This window comes from Thermobia domestica, chromosome 16 (assembly GCF_964235325.1).
Source record: "Thermobia domestica chromosome 16, izTheDome1.hap1.1, whole genome shotgun sequence".
In the NCBI taxonomy this organism is placed as follows: domain Eukaryota; kingdom Metazoa; phylum Arthropoda; class Insecta; order Zygentoma; family Lepismatidae; genus Thermobia; species Thermobia domestica.
Window position 1 is genome coordinate 162,271,938 of NC_137469.1, and position 23,638 is coordinate 162,295,575.

The following is a 23,638-nucleotide window of genomic DNA, read 5'->3' on the forward strand; positions in this document are numbered from 1 at the left end:
TTTCTGGGTAAGCCTATAGCATGATGCGTGGTCATTTGAATTTTCAAAAACTTGTTTTTGGCGGGTAACCAGGCAACTGATCAAAGAAGAAAAAGAAAAAAGTAGAAGCAACGTCTTTGTCAGTAACTCAAGGAAGAGGAAAATATTCTTAGTAGAATTTATCATTACAAATCTCAAGCAAATGATCATGTAATGTAATGCAAACTGCCTTTGTTACTTCGAGGTAGTAATTTCAAGCATACACTCTCGGCAAAGAATGTGTTGCTTTCATAAGGTTTGGTGCTAGTCCATTTTATAGAGGCGAGTTGTGAATGACAGTGTTACGTCATTATTTAGGCCTGGATTTTTATGTAATATCAAACAGCAAAATATGTACATAACAATGTAAAAAAAAATGCCCAAAATATGCTACTAAATATGTAATATCCAGAGAATATGTAATATTAAAAAAATAAAAAATATCTGCATATATAAGTTGTTTAAGCATATGTATAAAATAAAGAATGAATAATATTGTGATCTGCAACTTTCCAATTCAAACTATAATACTACGAATTCCTTTGAACAAGTAACTTCCAAAGTATATTTTTTTAAAAATTATACACGAACACACACTATCATAAAAACACTGTTTGTCAGTCCCTTATATATGTTAAAAACAATGTACACCCTCCATTCCAAAAGAAACCGAACTTTTGAAAACAAATAGTACCACTAGTGCCATTTGTTGTAATATTTTACCGGTAGATGGCGTAGTCCCTCATTGACAACTGGTATAAATGTCATGACATTTGGATGCACGGCAACAAAGTTATTGCGTTTCTACTGTCAGTGTGTTGTGTACATCGGTCGGAAAATGAGTTTCAAACAACGAGCTGCAATTGAGTTTTATGTTAAACTGGGTAAAACTTTTAGTGAAACGCACCAAATGCTACAAAATGCATATGGTGATGAGTGTCTATCCCGTACGCAAGTTTACGAGTGGTTCAGGCGATTCAAATCGGGTAGAGAGACTCTGGATGATGATGAAAGATCAGGCCGTCCCAGAACCGGATTATCGGAAGAAAACATCGAAAAAGTGTGTGAATTCATCAAACATAATAAAAAATCGTCGGTGAAAGTTATTGAAATGGAATTAGGCATTCCTCAAACAACCGCATACCGCATTTTGACCGAAGTTTTGGGCCTTAGGAAGGTTAATTCGCGGTTTGTACCACACAAACTCACCGAAGACCAAAAAGTTGATCGAATTGCGCATTGCAAAGACATCGTTAAAAGTGCTCGGCAGGATCGAAACTTCTTGAAATCGATTGTAACTGGTGACGAGACGTGGTGTTTTGAATATGAGCCCGAAACAAAGCGGCAAAGTGCTGAATGGAGAGCGCCGGATGAAGGAACACTCCAAAAAAAAGTCGCTTGGTGAAGTCAAAAGTTAAGGTGATGCTGATTTGTTTTTACGATTCAAAAGGATTGGGCGTCATGAAGCGTTTGCTGGCAAGAATTCGTCGTATTCGGCCCGAATATCGCGAAATCGGCAGTTGGACTCTTTTGGACGATAATGCACCATCACATCGTTCGCGACTTGTAACTGAATTTTTGGTCAAAAATCACATTATTCGGTTGCATCATCCGCCCTATTCACCAGATCTCGCTCCGTGCGATTTCTATCTGTTCCCGAAACTGCATTTGGCGATGAAAGGAAAGTGGCACGCATCGATTGATGCCATTGAGAAGGCGACGACCGCCGTCCTAAAGACCATTCCAATAAAGGACATGGAGAAGTCGTTTGACAACTTGTTGGAGCGTGCAAATATGTGTATCGATGCAGAAGGGGAATACATTGATTAATAAAAATAATTTGTTCCAAAATGTACATTGCTTTTATGTTTTTTTTTTTTTTTTTTAAACGTTCGGTTTCTTTTGGAATGGAGGGTGTATTGTACAAAACTTCACTGCATAAATATATATTGCAGTTTTTTGTCGGCGGAAAATATGCGATTCAATTTGATTTACAATGCACAATCAAGTACTTCTCGATGTTTGAGTTCATTGATAACAGTTTGTCGGAGACTGTTCTTATACAATGAAAAGGATCTTTCAACATCACATGATGTAGGGGCGTATTTCAACAAGGGACTATTTTTTTTGGGGGGGGGGGTATATCTTATGGGATGGGAATTGCGACTTCCCCACATACTATCAAAGGCTTCATATCCAGAATTTCTCTCCAAAACCAGCTCAAACGAACACATGTCTTTGAAAAATTCGTTCGTTGTAGAAGCCCCCTTCTGCATTTGGGTCAGAAGAGTTTCCTTTCTACCGGAACGCAGTTCCTTGTTTATAGTGTGGAGGGCGCTTCTCTTATGTTGCTCCAACGGCGATATCATAGAGCAGCCGAGCTTTTCTCACATGCTGTACATCCTAGGACTTTACCATCAGTTGTAAATGCTACATCTAGTCCAACTCACAATTCTAATTTCGCTAGTAGTGAAGACGCGGCCGGTGCCATCTTATTGCCGTTATATGGTAAACATCGTTCAGAATGCCAGTCACACCAAATTCTGCACTCACGAGTCCACTAATATGTCTACTGTTTGAATTTCTGTCTACTGTTTGTATTCGAGTACAAAAATGCAGTCAATTCGTTTAACTAAAATAAATCAACAGCAACTTCAATACGATTGCGAATGTCTTCTAATGGGTACTTGAACTACAATCACGATGAACAAACTGCTCTGGCTATTTAATTATGCAGTGGTTCTATGTACGACATTCTACCAGACACTATGAGACGATTTGAATAAACGAAGCAAAACTAAATTCACTATGGGAAAGAATGTGAACTGCACCTGCCAAACTAAGAATATACATTATTTAAACGTGACAACATGAATGAATGCGCCAACAATCAGTAAAATCAAAATAATCCGAGTTTGGGTCAGTTTCCCTTTGTCCCCCGCCCCCCCCTTACATATGGTCTGCACCGTCTGGTTGCCCATCAAATATTTTTCTTTGATAGTTATTTTCTTTTCTTGCCGTTCAAATGTCAATTGCAGCGTTCTCTGCAAATTAGTCAACAATCTTTGAATTCCATTTTTCAGCGTGTTTCTATCTCCATCTGAATTTCACAGGAGCAGAACACGTTTTGGCTTCTGTGATCCACTGTTAATCATTCCCACGGTCACTATATATTTAAGGCATGCTTTCCCCTTATGTTGTTTTCCCTCCACAGAAAGATGAAATAAATGTTTGTTCCAGGTACGATAAAATAGCAAGGATACCAAATATCACTTCTGTCGCTTTAGGCATGACTTCGGATACCTTTGTGCAGGGGTGGATCCAGAACCGACTTCGGGGGGGGGGGGAGTTGTCACACTGCTACTTTTAAGGGCTCTTGGATGGGTTTTATTTATATATATATATATATATAAAATAAAGTTTCATCTTCTGGGGGGGGGGGCGATCGTCCTCCCTGGATCCGCCCCTGCCTTTGTGTGTTCCATGCACCGCCTAAGAGAGAGAACAGTCCGTGAGTGGTGGTTCTATCACATTACTTGTTCTATTCACTTACATTCTTTGAAATCTGCGCGAAAGCTGAAACATTCTAAGTACAAATCATTTCTTTTAACGGTAGCGATGAAAAGACAGAATATTCCATGGAATTAACCTGTCCATACTCTATAAGGTTGTCAGAAATAGAACAAATTTGAAAGAAGAAACCGAGCAACTGGCTTTCTTCCGTTTGTTATACTAATAAGTAAACTTTAAAAATTAATATTCTTCGCAATAACGCAAAATATGTAGCATCACAAGAAATATGTAACATTGTGTGAAATAATGTAAAATCAAATTTACATATATCAATGTAAACGTCTTGATCGATATATATCTGCATTCTTGTACAGCTACATACAACCAATTAAAATATGTAATTACATAAAAGTCCTAGGCTTAGTTATTACTGTCAGGTGTTCTTGCAGCTATCGGTTGGAATAGAAAATGTTCAGAATTACTTAGTAGAGGCATTCTATCACCACAATGCCAGGTTACATACGGCAGATAACCCAAGAGAAAATTAGAATTTCAAGTATCAGTTTTCAACATCATAGATTTATCCCTGAGTGATTTTCACTTGTTAATCCACACAAATCTCAGCTTGTATTGAGAGATTTTGCGAATAATGATGATGAACGAAAGTACTATTTTAAGGCAGCCAGTCATCCAATGTTCCCAGATATTCCTCAATGAGATAGTACCAGTATAAACACATACCTAATAGAGCACATGTTTCCATTTTTGGCTCTACTAAACATGACAGAGCCTCTAAATTACACACATTGAGTATTTCTTAGCGAGCTAGCGACCTCACGTTGAACATAAATCATCTTCCACCTTGTATAAATGAGGTTTTTGTTCCCAAAATTATTTTGTAACACAATATACAATTAAAATATGTTCGATGTTAGAGAATTCCACTTTTTTTTAAAATAAAGGTGCCGGTATTAAAGGTAAGGTAAAGGTTCACTTTAGCGTTATTCACTGTGCACTTTCAGTAAACCTTTTCCGCCCAGCCAATTTTCTTGTCTTGTAACTTGTTTTCAACATTTTTGTTCGTTTATTAATACTATAAACAGTTTTCATGTGCTATAAGCGATTACTTGGACGAATAAATGCATGCGTTTCGGGTAAATAGTGATAAATTTGCGAAAAGTTGGTGTATGTATACGTTCAGACATAGCTATATGTGAAGCGGATAGTGTAGGAGCGCTGAAAAATTCTGGTTCCCCAGATAACATTTGCGCGGATTGATCGCTAGTAGGCAAGAATGGTAGAGACTGTCTCTGTGTGATCTAGATTTTATATGCTGTTCGTTGCAACTTTTGTGGTCGTAATGCGGACCAAAGTTTTAGTTTGAGAAGCAACTCGGGAATCTTGTAAAGAGATTCTGATTTTTGTTCTGTATTGAAAGACGAATCGTGCGAGAATGGAATAATCGGTCAAGAACTTTCAGAATATTGTACTATGAGTTAAGATGGTTTGTTTTTTGAAGTATTATAGATTTGCGGGAAAGATGCATTTCTCAGTACTCGATCAACTTAACCTCTTAACTCTTGGCGGTAGAAGATTTTCTGCTTCCCTGTAATGGACTGCCAGTTTGAGATCTTCTGCAGAATTGCCAACTCTGAAAGAGCATTTACTGCTACTATTCATTCGTATAAGCTCATATAATCCGTCATCTTATGAAGGTGTATTCGTTTCATTCTCCCCTCCCCCTCTACCCAATCACAAAAATATAAGTATGAGGTACGAGTTTACTTGTTGTCAGATTAGAAACTTCCGATACTAGTGCTGAAAGGGTTTTCGTAGGGTGCCGAGATCTTGCATCATGGCAGTGCTAGCAAGTGTGGGGTCGTGATGGTTATACTAGAGAATAGGAAAACTTGTGTTACTGAATAGACGACATTTTACTGGTATAATGAAGATACGCGGCAGTCGACAGCAAATTGGCTCATTTTTCCTAAACTCCTTTTTGCCAATAACTTCGAGACACGCAAGGACGGATTTGACATTTTTTTTTTTCGAAGAAGGGCGTAAATTTCTAACGAGAAACTTTGTAGGGATTTCTGATATTTTAATGTTTTTATTTGATTTAAATGATTTTATTTTTTGTTTCGAGAATATAATTCTATGTTGTGTATCGCAGGAGATACGCTGTTTTTTTTTTATCATAGATAACCGAGTTTGGTCAATATTTATCTGTGTAAGTTGCCTTCTCGGTCTAATGCTTTCCATCTGCTTTTACTAATGCTGTTATTCTGACAATTTCAGGTGGATCCAAGTAATTTAGGAAGTATAGGTGCAATTGATGCTGCCAAATTTCTTAAAAAATCAGGTCTTTCGGATGCAATACTCAGTAAGGTATGCTCAGTAAACTTTAATGTTTTTTTATTAATTAATGTCTGAAAAATATCAGTTACCTGTATCGTCGTCAAGATCACGAAAGGGCGTAACTAAAAAAAAAAAAAAAAAAAAAAGCCTTTTTAAGATAAGTCCATTGGAGCATGGGCAACGGTGGTATCTTGTTACTCTCAAATCGGCATGGCTCAATTCCCATTAGTCTCGAAATTATAAGTAAAAAAACAGAAAGAGCTCAGCCTTCAGATCACTAAGAGGCGTAAATTAAGTTACACCTGTTTATGATCGTGATTTTTCCCCCCAGAAACAGTGTAAATTGATTTACCCCTATCGGATTTTTAATTTTTATTTTTCCATCAGTAAAGTTCTAAGTTTGTTTGCCGGTACCAGAACAAACAAAGGCTTACTTATTCAACAATAGACTTTTTCTGTGTGTGTGCACCTTGGTTCAAACCATGCCACATATAATTGTTCGAAACTTTGCGCGCTAAGTTGTTGGCAGTGCTCTTTCAAGATTGCCGTGGTTAATCCAATGTTGGTAGTTCATTTTGTTCCGTTCGTTGAAGTGTTAAGATGGACGTTCTAGTGCAATGGAATGACGGATCAAAAACGTAATTCCTTCGACAGAATTACGTTGTGTGGACAAAAGAAAATCTAATTTCACAACTGGATCATTAGTGAAAATGTGGCATGACAGCAAATTATATTATGGGCGTGTGTCGGACACTGCTACTGCCACAAATTCTTTGTAAGAGTCGTGTGAGCCAGAATCCCAAGAGAATTCAAGTTCGTAGTCATCTGCAGATGATCTTCCATTGATTCCAAGTAAAGTTCTCCAGTGTAGTGATGCCGTGCCTCTTCTGTCTCCAAATATCAAGAAAAGGATGAAGAAAGTCCAACGGAATATTCTAAACTCTGTACGTTATCGACAATTGTTACCACATCTGAGTCTCAGTTAGCTACTACTTCAAGGAGCTGTCGTAACTTTAGAAATAAAACACCAAAACTCTACAGAGAAGAAATCAGAAGCGATGAAGATAGCTGGTGTGAAACTGGTGATGATGAAAATAAAGACCCATCTTACATGAAAACTTGTAGTGCAAAAATGTGCGATGAAGATGCTGTAAGCACCTGCAAACAGTGTAATAAACATGTTTGCCGCTTACACCTGCAGAGAAGCTATGCCCTTCACTTCAATTAATCACCTATGAAGCTCACAAAACAAATCCAAGAACAAAGAAGTACTTAAGAAGAGTGCCGAATAATTAGGATCAACTTCTTCTGAAGTATCAGCTGTTAACATTTAGAACGAGTACCTCGGTCAGGGTTCATCCCGAGAAAAAAGGTAGGAGAACAAGAAGAGAGTAAATAAAGAATTAATTGCTAAGCAATGCCAATTAACTGGGGAAACCATACATAAAGCTAATACAACGAATTTAGTATCGCCATGCAGTGTTGGTACTCGATGCATTGGAATATTTTGCCAAAAAAGTGGGAGAAGATGTTCTGCTTTCAGTGATAAAGAAACAAAAGAGAATACTTGCATCATTTTAGGGTCTGGGAAATCTCAAACTTCAAAGGAAATTTATCACCAGACATATTTCTTCTTCTACTCCCAAACAGAAGACAGCGAAACATGAAATATAACGGCAAATGGAAAAAATAACCGCTTTAATCTTCTCGTTTCGTAAAGATTAGGACAATCAGACCAATGTAGGAGTCTTGCAGAACGATTACTTTGAAAGCCCGACAGGTTTCAGCTGAAAGCAGTAGTATCAACATTCAACATCTTAATAATGAAGCTATGAAGATATCAGAAACAAAATACCAAGACACTCTCACAGTGTTCGGGTTCAGTGTTTATTATCACGTCACCAGAATTTGTAGCATTTTACCTGACTATCACTAGAAAATTAGTTGGAGACATTATTGAGGTTTTTCTATCTTTTATAAATTGAGATACTTTCTTTCACAACATTAGAGTGTAACTGGTTTAATTTGCATAAGTAAAGTATGTAGCTAAGGTAAATTTTTTTGTGTTTGTACTAAAAGATATTATCAAAGCTGTACTTTGGAATTTCTAAAGTGTGAAATTATAGATTACAGTAATAATAATAATAATAAACTTTGTGATGGAGTAACACCGCGTATATGTGCTTTTTTCCCGGGTACTCCCTTTTCCTCCCACTGCGCTCATGCCACCAATCATCTTATTATCCATCCAACCTAGCAGGAGTTTCTAATGCCTTTAAAAGATTAAATTCAAAATTAAAAAAAATCTGAAATATAAATAAAAATCTAAAAGTTGGCATTGATTCCTGTAAGCAAAGTTAGATAATTACATCAATATTTATGTATTCTTCATCATGTGACGCTACATAAATCACACAAAATTACGTATATATTGTCTCGTAAGTAAATGTTTTTTATGGAAAACTCCGTGTATTACTTAAGCGTAACTTGATAATGTGTTCGAATTAAGAAGTTTACAAAGGGGCGTATCTCAAATAACCGCAATTTTTTTCCGAGACCGACATAGTTATAATCACAACGTATCACGATTAGAGGGTCACTTCTTAAGTCTCCAACCCAATTTTGGACGAAAAAAGTGTGATAAGTAATTAATGAGAACTCAAGCTCTCCTGAAAAAGTGCTAAAACTGAGTTACACCCTTTCGTGATCTTGACGACGGTATATCATATATGCACTAGGGCCCACGCTGTTTAGATTTTTTTCCTCTGTAATTATACCTTGTCATATTTTTTTATTTTAAAAAAAAAATTCAGTTTTCGTGTTAACATTAAGATGATAAGAAAGTAGGATATAGGATGTTTTCACTGGGGTTTAGTTCTACACATTTTGATTCGACTAACAATAGACGAAAGTAACGATACCATTGATACAATATGGGGAATTTGTATGATGTTGGGCGTCCGTAATAATTTTACTATTCTGTCTATTTAAAAGTGGTCAGATATAAGAAGACTGTTACGTACCTAGTAGATAACATTAATCACCGTTTGTTGTTATCCCATATCTTAACCTGTAATTAGAGTGTAGAATGTAGTGAAACAATATTTTTGGTGTTTTGTTAATAGTGGTAGTGGAGTACTCAGTGAGACAGTGTGCAGTATCTTGAAATAATATTTTATTGACTGTTTATTTTCAGATATGGGATTTATCAGATCCAGCTGGTAAAGGTTGTTTAAATAAAAGTGGGTTTTTCGTTGCGTTGAAGCTTGTGTCGTTGGCTCAGAGTGGAAGAGAAGTAAACATGGTGAATATTTCACTGGATACGCCGCCACCCAAAATGGTATGAGCTTTCAATCTTCAGTAGTTGTTATTAATTGTTGAATAAGTAACCAATTTGCTATTTAATATTTGTTTTACGTCATACAATTTCAGGTGACAGTTTAGGATCGGCATTTAATGGATTGCTTTTGTGAGAACATTCGTTAAATAATACTAACAGCTCATTAAAATTCGAGAATTACAGTAAACGTTTCGGGCATTTAATTATATGTTGAATGTCATTTTAACGAAACGTTAGAATTTATTCAATCGAGGCTTCAGGATTAGGAGCTTAGATAATTTGAAATATATTGTTGCAAAGCCCAAAAATGCCAACAACTAATATACGAACTGTACGTATGAATTGTGATATAATTCTGATGGGAGCGCGTAGGATTTAGATCGCACGTAAACGTATATGTTTCATCTCACAGTTCGGTGCTGAAAAGGAACTACGGAGATAATTCAAATGTTATATTTATGACTTGAGTACTATAACTACGTTTGGTGAGCGGTAATACAACGAGAGGATGGCACGTCTACAAGACAATCAACGAAACTCTGTCAGACTAAGTGGTGTGGTATTTAAACGATTATACGTAGATATTTAAAGGAGTATGTGATATTTAAAATCAAGTAAGCAATAACCAATCTTTAGCGGTGAAAATTTAGTGAAAAGTAACTTTTTAGTGTGTGAATAGGAAAGGTTGGTTTAGTTGATGTAAGTGTGTTACGGTTCTTGATATGAAACTTAGGTCTTCGGTAGGGTTGCTATTCGTCCCGGAAAATCCGGGAGAGTCACGGAATCGAGATCTGCGTCCCGAAAATATTTCTTGGGACGCTTAAATGTCTCGGATTTCAGCGAAGAAGAAAGGAAGAGATTATAGTTTGCTTTTTTCACAGGATTAGGTGTATAATTATTCTCTTCAACTTCTGACGTAAGCATACATACGATTTGTTTGTTAAAAATAACAGAAATAAAGTAGAAATTCAACGAAAGAAGTTCTTTAAAGATAATAAACGCCGCCAGAACATATTGTCAATAAATTAACCGTTTTAAAAAAAAGAATACAACACGAACAGACAAAACGTGTAAAAGGTAACATCATACCTTGAATGGGATAAAACAGACTTAAAAAAAACTTACCAGTGGGAAGGGGGTAAATCATTTGTTTACATTTGATTAACTAGGGAGGAGAAGGTGTACTAAAATGATGAGAAGTGTGATTACGTAATACTTGGACAACTCTATCTAATGGGAGAAAGTAAATTAGTATTTAACATTTCTTTTCAATTTAAGCATTTCAAAGATTCTCGTAATTTACTAGCGTCCCGGATTTTCATTTTTGAATTATGGCAACCCTAGTCTTTGGTTCATACAGCATGCAGCAGACCATCAGTTTGTGGACATGTTGTGTAGACATGGCTTTTTTTCTCCAAATATCTCTCTTAACTTCAGTGCTAACAGGCTGATAGAATGAGGGTGGGTTTATTTTTCGTGTGTTTCGCGTGATGGAGAATGAGTGTGGCTGGGTATCCCTTGTCCCATGTGCTTCTGAAATATGAACGTTAAACTAGAATTAAAGATATACGGTTAATTTTATTCACTAGTCAGTTTACGGAAGCTGTTCCGCATATATATGACCAAATTGTACTTACTAAATAGTTACGAAAATCAACGATGTCAGGTGTGTCATTGCTCAATGTATCTTCCCCGGTTCCGAACGATAGCCCGGCTACGTAGTTTCCATTGCAGAAGGCTCCGATGTGGAAAACTATGGAGGAGTCCAGTTCGATTCCTCTTTCACAGCATCCCAGAGCCCAGTCACAGTTGTCACACGTCTCCTGGCCAAAATCCTTGAAGCAATCCAGACCCACGAAAGTCCATTGGACTTGCGTCTGAATACTTCACTGGTATCTCTTTGAAAGACAGCTTGTATTTCAGTGACCGCCTTCATATTCTAGTAGAATGCGAGGGACAATCTTAAGGTGAATAATAAACCTTTGTCTTGATGGATGCGAACCCTGTTGATATCGCTTACGCACATTTCTAGTAGCTTCTACTTGTAGATCGAACTCAGAATATCTCCTCGTGGTAGTACTGCGAATTGATTCTGCAGTTCTTGATACTGCGAATCTTCAGTTTGCCTCGGTGACAATAACCTGCAACTACCATTAGTCCTTTCGAGAAAGCCTCTTTGCATGCTCGGATCCACTTTGTGAAGACTTCGCGACTTTGTCTCTGTACAGGGTGGCTTTCAGTTTTTCGCAGTCAAACATTTTACACCTACACCTCGTACAATGTATCGAGCACCACCACCTTTGTTTTGCTAGATGCCATTCGTGTTTCCGAGCGGTACACTTTCTTCCCATCGGTGGACATCGGGAGGGTTGAATACCACTAGCGTTGAGTATCTTTTCAAAGTTCAGTCGTTGGCGCAAGGTGGTTGACAGTTTCCAAAGACATATTTAGACGATTCATCATCTGTTTTTAGATCAATGATTCTCTTTCATAGCCATTCTGCGCATTTTTGCTTGCATGGTGGTTGTGATTAGTGTGCACGACCATGTTCTCGCCCCCCTTTGTTGGAAAAGCGAATGCTGGGGTCACGCCATCTTTATATTTACTGATCATATTCTTGATTAAAGTCAAACTAATGCCACAGCCTTTGCTCTTATACTGCTGATCATAGAAACACTAAACTTCTTGTTGTAAAGGATTACAACATAATCCTCCCAAAATATTATACGATGTACTCCTCCCGAAAGCTGCCTGTTTGGGCGGGATTTTCGGCTCAGCGAGAAAACACTCACAGCTCTCTCACTACACTGACCAAATCTGGCAAGTTGACTTCTGTGTGCGGGGCGCGTTTGGTCAAACACAAGGGGTACATCCTTTCTGTATTCTTAATTTAATTTTGTTGTCTTAATGTCTTGTAAAGGAGTTCTGGTGTAAAATATATATAATGTCTTAAATAATCGAATCGTTTTAAATTAAAAAAAAAAAAAAAGTTGTTTGAATTGTGTATCACTAAGAAAAATAAAATTTTATTATTAGATTTTTTTTTTTTTTTTTTTTTTTTACCTGGATATACACTTTGCAAATTATACACTATATAGTTTCCAATTTTCTGCTGGAGTATAATTAAGACTGATCTCTACTCTCAAGAGATAGCATAAATTGAGCCATTTTTTGCTCCTTGATATATGAACCCTTTATGTCTATTAATATTGCATTTATCTTTGTATTTTCTGTTTGTTTTGATGTGAAATTACTATATACACGTACGTGTGAATCAGTTTTGGGGGTTTTAGTACATACTTTGTTAAAAGAGTTGTGCATTATGGTTACGTCCCCCATTATTACACTTAGTAACGGAAAATACCGACATCACTTTGCAGCTTAGACCAAATGGACTATATTAAAGGTAGCGTTTGAGACCTTGGCATAATGTGTATTAACTATCTGCTATTAAATATTATTTCTATTATTTCTGTTACACAATGTAAACAAAAGATACAGATAATGTTAGTGAAATAACACTAAAGAGAAACGTAAATTTGAAATAGATTATGATAACATGATCAATTGTACATACTCGAAATTAATCTTGAATGTGAAAACTTGTAGGTAGAAAAGTAATAAATCACTAATTACTACATCAGTTCTAGATTAAAAATTATTACTCAAGGTAATCGAACTGTGATGATATGGCAGATTTTTGCTAGTCATATATTTTTCCCCTGTTAATTTCAGAAATATACAGGTTCTTGTTTTATTAGCCTACTTGAGCTTGTATCACATATGTACCATATGTTCAATAGAAAGTTATTTTAATTATAAGTTAAGGTTTGCACTTCCTTTATGAAACGTTGTTATGTAAAATAATAATAAAATAAAGTAACATACGTCAGCGCATTTAAATTTTATTATAATACTAATTTCGATGTCTTGCAGGGTTCCCACCCACCTGGCAATTTTTAAAAAAAGACTTGTCAGGGGATTCAACATCTTCATAAAAAGTTCTAGAAAAGTCAGGGAATTTCATGGAAAGCTAAAAAGAACGTAGAAAAGTTAAAGAACTTTAAGTACGGATTTTTACTTCGCAAAACGCATTTTTCTTGCTTATAAAATAAATTAATTGGGAAACATCTCTAGCTACACAAATTATATACTGTATCTACGTGTACGTACATGGTAGATGACAAACCCCTAGTTGTTTCTTTCTTTTTTTAAATTTTCTTTTAAATAAACATATATAGACCTGGTAATTTGGAAATTGTGACCTGAAAAAGTCAATTCGTGCTCGCGAGATAAGGTGAAACCTTGTCTTGATAATCACGATTGACATCTTCGTTGAGACCAACAGTACCTTTGAAATTGTAAAATGATTTGCTGAATTTTATATATTCCGTCTTTGACATTCATCATAAAAAATAATGAACGAGAACTTATTTAGGAACTGCAAACACCACTGGAATTCTCAATGCACCTCACAGTACAGGGTGGTGCAAAAGTGTTGAAAAACTGTAATATGTGGTTAACGCTGCAAAATATAACTAAAGTAACAACGTTGGTGGGGAATAGGGATGAGGGAAAATGTTCGAAGACAAATCACAATGACATTGCTACCATAAATTTTACGGAGTTGTCTTAAACGGAAACCATAACATGTGATGTGCCATTGTAATGACAAATTTTCGTAGATATAGTGCAGGAATTTTATGTCAAAATTAGGGTTTTATTTAAAAAAAAAATCATACAAGCAAGGAACTTTGCACAGTTGTAGTACTTTTACCTCCTCATCAATATACTAAAAGTCCCCTAAGATTCATCTTGAGCTTCGTACGCCATATTGGAAAATGGCCGCCGATTTTAAGTTTTTCGCCGATAACTCCACAATGAGCAGAGATAACGTAAACTATAAAGAGTGATGATATGTAGAGAATGGAAAAACACACATTTTGGTGTATAATAAATCTCTCTCTCTCTATTCATTCAGGAGATATGAAGTTTTAAGTTATGGGAACTTGGTTATTTTGTGCAGATATATATGTGGCGTGTAAATCACTCAATAATAACATTTGTAAATCAAGTTTCGATTCGTAAAGTTTAAAATAATTATTTTGTAATAGACATAAACTTCTATTGAGCATAGTTTATTTTTCTTAACAAATCTCTAACTTTGACTTAATATTTCTGCAGCGTTTATATTGTTTTGAAAGGTGCCACTACCTTTCTATATCTAAGGATGCTAAAATACATTAGAATACAAGAACTTATATTGAAAATTATTATCAAAAATGTGTTCTGAAGTTTGTTCTTTTGTCTATATAATTTAAATTTAACTGCATATAATTCATCCTCATTTTGTTGCGAAGTAGGAACATCTGTGTTGTTATCACACGAAACACCCTGGCTCATTGGCGAATAAGACAGCCCAGCGTTGAGACAAACACGATTCTTCTTACAATTATCTTTACACCCACAAGATATTATGTACAATAACTCAGAAGTAACAGGTTCCAGATCTGAGCAAACGGCATCAATTTGTTGCTAGATTTTGTCCATCCCCAGTATGTAGGCTGTAATGAATTTCCCTTCCATTCGTGCACTTGATGATATACACGGAAAAAATGTTCCTTTGTGGCTGCACTTGTTGGGAGTGGCACTGCGAATTCAAATATGGAACTTAGTGTTTACTTACCGATAAGAAAATTGTACTCATAATAACGATGCTCATCAAGGCTCTAGCTTTTCTTTGCACCATAGAGTTGAAGCAGAAATCTTTCACTAGCCTCGGCTATTGTTTCTTTGGTAGACAATGGATCATTGAACACTAAAACTGATATCCTCAAATTTTTATCTTCCTGAAAAAGACGCATGAAGTTTACCCTTTCAATATAAAAATGAAATGAAATCTTTAAGTTTTACGTCCCACGGTTATGCCGGCTAGACTAAAGAAGACGGTGATGATGAGAAATAAATGAATTGGTGGAATGAAGAAAGTGAAGGAAACGGTGGAACCCCAAGAAAACCCACGCACACAGTGTTTGTCCACCACAAAGTTCACTTGGCGTGAGCGAGGATCCCATGCACCAGACGTGAACGCTCTATCACTAAGCCACCGTGTAGCCGAGATTGTATCACAATCTGTTGGTGCATGCAAAAACAACAGTAAATCACATATTTCTTCCCCAAATAATAACTGTTGCTGATAAATATTAAATATAGTTTTCTGTTTCTTAGTTCCAGAGACAGGCCTTAGAAACCACAAATCACACTTTTCCTTTGTTAATGCTGTTAACAGAATTAAAAGATCAGTGTTCTGACCGATAACAACAGGCACTTGGCATTTTGTATTTTCCAAGGGTACATTAACCATTGAAATATCAGCATTAACTTCTTGGCAAACCTTCACATTTTACTTCAAACAACGAACTACCAAGGCATTGTTTAAGGCAATTGTATTATTGCGATTACCTAAAAATTCAGCTTGAGTGCAGGTCGTAACTGAGTTTTCTTGAAAGTGAATTGTTGCCGACGTTGTATGTACTGTTGTCTGTTCCTCGATTCTTTGAGTCGTTGGCTGTTCAGGATATCATCAAAAACAGCGATGCAATTTTCACTGTAATGTAATACTATGTATGACATGTAGCAGTCAAGAATATCGCCACATGTTGCTAGTTTTGGAATGTGGCCTCCATCTAAAACATGAACAGCATTCATTGATACTTTGAAATTTCTTTCTTCACATTTAAAAGCTGAAACTACAGATTACTTAATGTCCTTTCTCATTGAGATGTTATCAAATAATGAAGGTGGTTTGGGGAATAAGTCATATCGGAAGTAATCTTTCAATTGTTCAGTTCCTTTTACGACAGAAATAAATCTATGGCTATTGATAACTACATTATTGTCTTAGAGTTTTTATTTCTGCATTCATTGAAGCCAAAGGGGTAACTTTGTTCTTCCGCTTCAGTTTGAGTGTACTGAAATCATTTCAATGCACAATTTGAGTAAGTACGCAAACTATTGTGATCGAATTCTGCCAGAGAAACCATACTATCTGCACAAAATAACAAATCTCTCATAACTTAAAACTTCATATCTCCTGAACGAATAAAGAGAGAGAGATGTATTATACACCAAAATATGTGTTTTTCCATTTTCTACATATCATCACTCTTCGTAGTTTACGCTATCTCTGCTCACTGTGGAGTTATCGGCGAAAAACTTAAAATCGGCGGCCATTTTCCAATATGGCGGCCGAAGCTCAAAGTCAATCTTAGGGAACTTTCAGTATGTTGATAACTAGGTCAAGTACTACAACTGTGCGAAGTTCCTTGCTTGTATGAATTATTTTTTTGTTTTTTTCGCAAAATTCCTGCACTAATGAATATTTCGAATGTATTGAATAAATATTTTTTGCTCTCGCGCTTACCTTTACGAAGCTATGACTGTTCCTTTCTCCTTTGTTGTGTCCGGAACGAAAGAGGTTAGTCATACAGCAAGGACCATTCACTGTTACAGGATGTGTTCAGTGTGTTCTCCGTTGTCAGATTTCGGTGTCCATTGTATGCATTCAGTTCTCAGTCACTGAAAACCTTGCGTAAAGTTTCTGTAATATTGAAACATGGGTCTACAATTCGTGTCTTGAAATGTTGAATATCTCTAAGTTCCATTGCATACACAACAAACTTCATATGACCCCAGAGATAGTTGTTCAGTGGGCCAGGTGAGGGAAATGAGGGGCCATTCCATAGCACCTTGCCGACCAATCCACTCATTAAGAAACTGCTGATCGAAGTACTCACGGACACAGGTACCGTAATGGGATGGGGCGCCATCATGATGGAAAAACTTACAAGAATGACCTATCCTCCGACAGTATTGATTGGCAAGATCTCTTCTATCATAACCCATCGCCATTAGGGTACCATCGATGAAGAATGGACCCACAACGTGAATTCCCACATATCACATCATACAACACCTTGCCGGGTACACCTGTGGATATGTCAAACCAATGCGGATTATTATCCGACCAGTACTGCATATTCCGCTTAACCTCGTCTGACACGTAAAAGCTTGCGTCATCGGTAAACAGTACGTCAGAGGCGAATGTGGGGCTTAGTTTTAGCTGCTCTGTGCCTCGGTGAGCGAATTCCAGACGACGATCTGAATCGTCTGTAAGATGTTGGATGAAGTTGCAACGTATAAGGAGTCTCTTATTCACTGATACAATCCGCATTATTGATGTGCGACTAACACCACGTTCACAGGCTACATTTCACATACTTATTTTGGGACTTGTACTGAATGATGCCACCATTGCCACAGTTGTTGCCTAGTCTACCAGTCTTGAGATCGATTTTCTACACATCCGGTGTCTTCAAACTTCAGCCTTTTGAAGAAGTACCATTGCTGATGGAAGTTCTTTCCGGATGACGGCTGTTGAAATCGTCTGCAATCACCGTAGTGCATTATATTATTTTCCAGAGATCAACACGATTTCTGCACTCTGCGCATTTTTTGCTAGTAAATCTCCTACAACGATACAAACAAAGAAACAGTCATCACTTCATAATGGTTAGCACTAGAGCAAAAATAACAGTACGATTCAGTTTCTTCGAAAATTTGCAATTAAAATGACATAGCGCATGGTATAAATTTCCATTTAAGTCAATTGCGTAAAACCCAAGATGGCAGAAGTCATTATGATGCCTTCAAACATTTTCTCCCATCCCTATTTCCCACCTACATTGTTACTTTATGTTTAGCAGCATTTACCACTTAGTAGTTTGTTTCCATAACTTTGAACTAACCACCCTGTATATTAATAGCACTACTGATAAAAATACAGAAACTGATCTCTTTGCTTGTGCAGTTTTCAAGTGGAGTCCTGTTCATTATTTTTGATGGGGAAATTTACATACGGGATATGTAAAATTTAGTAACTCAGTTTACAACTTCAAAGATACTGTTTCCCTCGGCAGAAATGTCAGTGATTTTCAATACATTGAAATTATACACCTTTTAATAAAACCCTAAAGTATATTATAAGAAAAAAGTCTTATCTTTGTTAAGGACCATGTTGCCCTCTTCCACGTAAGAAATCGAATGAATATCAGCAAGGATTGTGTTTTCAGCGAAGTGAAGAAGCGCGGGGAAGTATAGTGCTCAAAATAAAAGAAAGTAAAGTTAAAAACTTCCTCTCAGCTTAATTCAGGTACTATCCGCATGATTCTCAGTATGCCAGATAAACTTTCAATCTTCAAGATATTTGTGCATTCTACTATGCATATGTGTAGAATTTCTACTGAAATTTTTTTTGATGCAGCCGGTTTCACTCGTTTTTTACGTTTCAACCAAGTGAGAACGTGCATAACACTAGTATACTCGAATATTTTCTTATACATTGGTAGAAACTGTACAGTCCGCAGCAAAAAACCTGCAACATGAGCATGTATGTTTATTGTAAAAGTACGCCTAACAGCGCAGGAATCAACATAATGTTTAAGTGGCACGAATCACGGTAGGAAAAACCTCGGCGTCCTCCACTGCACACTTATTTTGGAACAGTAGACTTCGTCGTTTCACAATAAACTTACATGCTCGTGTTGCAGGTTTTTTGCTGCAGACTATACCATAGTGCATCATCTTCTAACATTTACTAATATTTTAAGTTATACAAGATATACTTCGTGTGATTTCCGATCATTATGCAGCATAATTCTACAAATTACTAGCATTATTATTATTATTATTATTATTATTATTATTATTATTAATAATATGTGCCAAAGACACCTCGAAATCTAATCAAATTTTATACGCCATTCAACTAGTTATGCTAGTACTTAACCTTCTTAAGTATTCCTTCAAGAGATGCATACTTTGATACTTCCTAGTACAACTAATACAATTTGTTACTTACCTAAGATTTTAAATTTCAGCTATTCATACGTTTGTCATAAATGTAGGAACAGTCTTTTCACAGTATATATAAATACATCTTTAGTTACTTAGTAATGTAAGAAATGAATAATCTGAAAAATTTGAGTCCATTTTGCAGTTTGTGCTTTTAATGAGTGGAACTTAATCGCATGAACATAATGTATGATTAGTATCTCTGTAAGTAATTAACTCTCAACTTTGTTAATAGTGCATCAACAAATAATGTGTGATTTCATGATATGTGTTTCCGTATATTTGCATTTAACATTTGTTTAAAATATTAGTGTATGAATGCATTGTGTTTGTGTGTGTTCACAGGGTGACGTCCCTCCCTTGGTACAACCTAATAGTATTATATCCCCACCCACAAACTCCTTGGGTTCTATAGACTGGACAGTAAAGCCTGCAGAGAAGGCAAAGTACGACCAACTTTTTGATTCTTTGCAACCTGTGAATGGCATGCTTCCTGGAAATAAGGTAACAACAATTATTCTTGAAGTGTTTTCTTCAATATTCCTGTCGTCTATCTTTAGAATATACAGTGTTACTCACATGTTGTTTCGTATGATAGAACTTCATATTGTCCACTGAGTAGTAAGTCTGTTTATCAAAAACTCAGGAAGCTGGATAGAGTTGTAGCGTGTATCTTTATCATCATTTGACTTTCGAGGCGTGTTTACGAGTTACAACACACGTTAAATCTAACATCACGTTTTTGTTACTTGTATTGAGGTCATAGAAACTGAAGCTTGGAATGATTTATTTATTTAAAACAAAAGCAGTAGCAAAACCGTGCACTAATTATTGCATGACTGACAGGTACTTTTCATCATAATATCAACATCAACATACTTATCGTCGTAGTCTGTGTCCATTGTAACAGATTCACTTGTTATTTCGGGCCTGTATATACTATTTGGTTTAAGCTAAAAATAAACTCTACTGGAAGAAGAGAAAAATGCCATATTTGGTAGATAATGTGGTAAATGAGTGTATAATACAATGGTACTTGACAAATTGAAAAAGAATTGCGATTGATCCCTCCTGGACCCACTACATAACAGGATGTCCTTTAAATCATAATCTATGAGGAAGTGGTGGTAATAAGTAAACATATGACACATTGTGGGAACCATTTAATGTCAGTACAGGAACCATTCGTCAAGACTTCCGTAGTGAAAGGATATGGTGGAGCAGTTGCAGTTCACAACGCGAAACTAGCAAATGTCTGAATTTACTTTGTTGTCTCATCAGAAGAAGAATTGGTTTAACACAATGCCGAAGTGGATTCTTTATGGTATTCCACGACATCATCATCATTAGTTCCCATCACATGAACCTGTTTTTTAACTACCAAAACCATCACTCAGAGTGAACAAACCTGGAATAAGCCATGAATATGTTATCAGACCTTGGAAAATTATGAATTTTTCAAATTAATATAAAAGGTAAAATCCATTCTTTTGAGTCTTTGAATTGAAACTTCAAATTTAAAAGCTCGAGGGGGGAGAGGGGCGGGGCACATGCACACACCACAGTCTCCGAGTTCGTGTTGCTATTTGAACATTTCCTTATCTCTCAGCTCAGCGGTAATCGTTGTCGTTTTTGCCCTTCGATTGATGATACTTGTTACTTGCGTAATGTAGTACGAACATAAATGTGTTTGATTTCTTATTGCTAGTTCGTTATGGCGGAACGAGGGAAGTCTAATTATTCCACTGCAACATACCGGCGGCCACCCGTGCCCTAGGTCCCACAGCGGTTTGTGTGTGTGTGTGTGTGTGTGTGTGTGTGTGTGTGTGTGTGTGTGTGTGTGTGTGTGTGTGTGTGTGTGTGTGTGGGAGGAGGGGGGAGGGGTCACTATTTTTGTGAACTTCAAAAATTTTGGATCGTATAAACTCTGAATTCGATTATTTAGTTTGAGTGAGAACCCTGGCACTGCATCAACAGCAGCTTCCTGGCCAGACGATCAGTGTAAGTATATGAAAATGAGAACCAGTGCTTTTGAATCGCAAAGGTGTTACTCTGCTTGAGAATACCGGGAAGCTACATTTTACTGAGGTCACTCATATCATTGTCCATCTAGGAGGCCGCCAGTTCACGTTCCGCTGAATTATATCTCCGTGAAATGTACAGCTTTAGAGATGAATCCTGATTTTCCAGGTAATCTTACTTCATATTGTTGCCTTTTTTACATAGGGTTAAAACTCTAAATAATTTTTTGTAGAACACCTCTTATATTTTGATGTTAATATTCATATAATATGATACTTGCCCAAAAGTTCGAATTAGGTGTTTATATATATATATATATATATATATATATATAGGTCGATCCGCGTATACGTGTCCAATTTTACACCCGTACCCCTGACCACAGAAGCGACCGAACCAAGTGGTTAAACGCGTGTGCTACACCTGGAGGTCCATTCTATCGTCTGCCAAGCGAAACTGTGTATCGTGTGCATCATAGCTCCAAAGGTGAACCGTTTTTGGAAGGGCTACGTAATTGGCCTTTTCCACGCCAAATATTCGGTTTCTAAAATTCAAAAGCAGTGCAAAGAAAATGGTTGTGCATTGGGTTCGACGACTATCAAGAACATAATCAAGCAGTATAAAAAAGAAGACATACCAGGTAAGCATTCACCCACTAAGGGGTCGAGAAAGCGAGCGTGTACCACAGTGACTCCACAAGTAGCTCAGAAGTTGCGGCGAATGGTCTTACAAGAAAATCCTCCTCCGCAACGTGTGATGGCAGCTCAACTCCACATACCACAGTCAACTGTTAACCGCGCCCTGAGTGGGAAATTAAACCTCCGGAGGGTCCTTAAAAGTCATGGACATTATCTAAGTGCTGCCCATCGCCGTGAGAGAAAGACCAACAGCAGGCGCCTCTATGAACGCTATTTATCTGGGAAAAAGTGAAAGTTTGTGGCCACACTAGATGAAGCATGGGTGTATCTATCAGATTGTGGCAAAATTCACTCGATAACTTACACTTCGCGAGATGCAAAAAGCCGTCCTGCGTTCATCCGTCATTGCAAAGCAACTTTCTCGAAAAGATTTATGGTTGTCGCCGGTTACTCTTATCAGGGCAAGTTAACAATTCGTCAGGTCCGTAAAAACTGTAAAATCAACTCTGCATTCTTTCACCAACATATACTGACCCCAATTTATACAGAAGATCTGCCTCGTTTGTATGTGCATGCCATAAAGCAAGTGTCTGTGCATATGGATAAGGCCTCCTCACATACATCTCGTTCTACCCAGAACTTTCTGAAACAGATGGAGACAGACACCGGTATTCGTGCTATTCCATTTCATGATATACCAGTGAAATCACCAGATGCCAGTCCCATGGATTTCTGCGGGTTTGGTCTACTGAAAAGGGCACTTCCTTCTCGTCGTGTCACTACTCTCGGGGGCCTGTGGAAAGCCTGCCGGGAGGAATGGGAGAAGATACCACTTCCTGTACTTCGTCGTAGTCTTCTACAGTGGAAGTTACGGTGCAGGGTTAATGCCAGAATACATGGCCGTCACGTTGAGGCCAACCAATGGTGGTCCCATGGATTTTCATAAGGTTAGTGCTATTTCAAAATTGGACACATATACGCGGATCGACCTTTGTGTATATATATATATATATATATAATATACTTTTAAAAATTGAGTAACAAAGTTTACATGTAAAAAATTAAAACATTATAAAAAATAAGTATACGAGGTGCATACCGAAAGTGGGTATCGTTTACATATAACTCATGATCAATTTTTCGAGATATTCTCTTTTCAACAATTTCCGTTCAGTTCTACGGGCCATTGCAATCGTTGTATCTTACCAAAACAGTCTGAGAAGGTTTTTTTTGTTTTGTTTGTTGGATGTGCTTTAGACAGTGGAAAATGTCACTTCCAAGAGCACTTCTGGACTGGAAATATCTGCCTCGCAATGAATACTTCAGTTTTAAGAACGGACAGAGGTTACTGTGGAACAGAATGAATGAGGGACCACTTCTATGTTTTTATCCTGTAATTGCTACTAATGAATGCTACAAGTCTGTAAAAACTGTCAACACACAAAATTCGTATTACTTAAATGGCCAGAAGTTGCTTTTATTGTTAGAAAAATTGTTTTACGTGTCAGAAATTATTTTTTTGTATGTATCGAAATGAAATAATTTTACCTTCAAGCTATACCTACATATTTTCTGTATGTAAGTATTGGCTTGTAAACAAGTATGCATTTATGTGATAATGTTAGGAATATATCGACACTATTCATTCGTCTTTATTTTACGTTTATAATAGTATATAGCTTTCGTAAATCGATGATAATCGGTTTCTTTAGTTTTGTTTGTGGCGAAGCAACTGCAGTGATTAAAGTGTATAATATTCCTGCAAACACTGCACCAATGTTATCGGTGAAAAAAGTGTGAATTTAGTAAGTGTTATTTATATATTGGTGTTCATGCG

At 36.8% G+C, this 23,638-nt stretch overlaps 1 protein-coding gene across 5 annotated transcripts in view; it reads left to right on the forward strand.

Moving 5' to 3' along the window:
* The window catches only part of LOC145673498 (uncharacterized), a 154,541-nt gene that overhangs the window by 17,740 nt on the left and 113,163 nt on the right, over window positions 1–23,638 (forward strand). For all 5 annotated transcript variants that reach the window (XM_081743268.1, XM_081743263.1, XM_081743266.1 and 2 more), the window contains 3 exons: window positions 5,830–5,919; window positions 9,086–9,229; window positions 19,487–19,645. In XM_081743268.1, coding sequence (XP_081599394.1) covers window positions 9,191–9,229; window positions 19,487–19,645 — 198 coding nt within the window. In that variant the 5' untranslated portion in view covers window positions 5,830–5,919; window positions 9,086–9,190. The remainder of the gene's footprint in view (window positions 1–5,829; window positions 5,920–9,085; window positions 9,230–19,486; window positions 19,646–23,638) is intronic.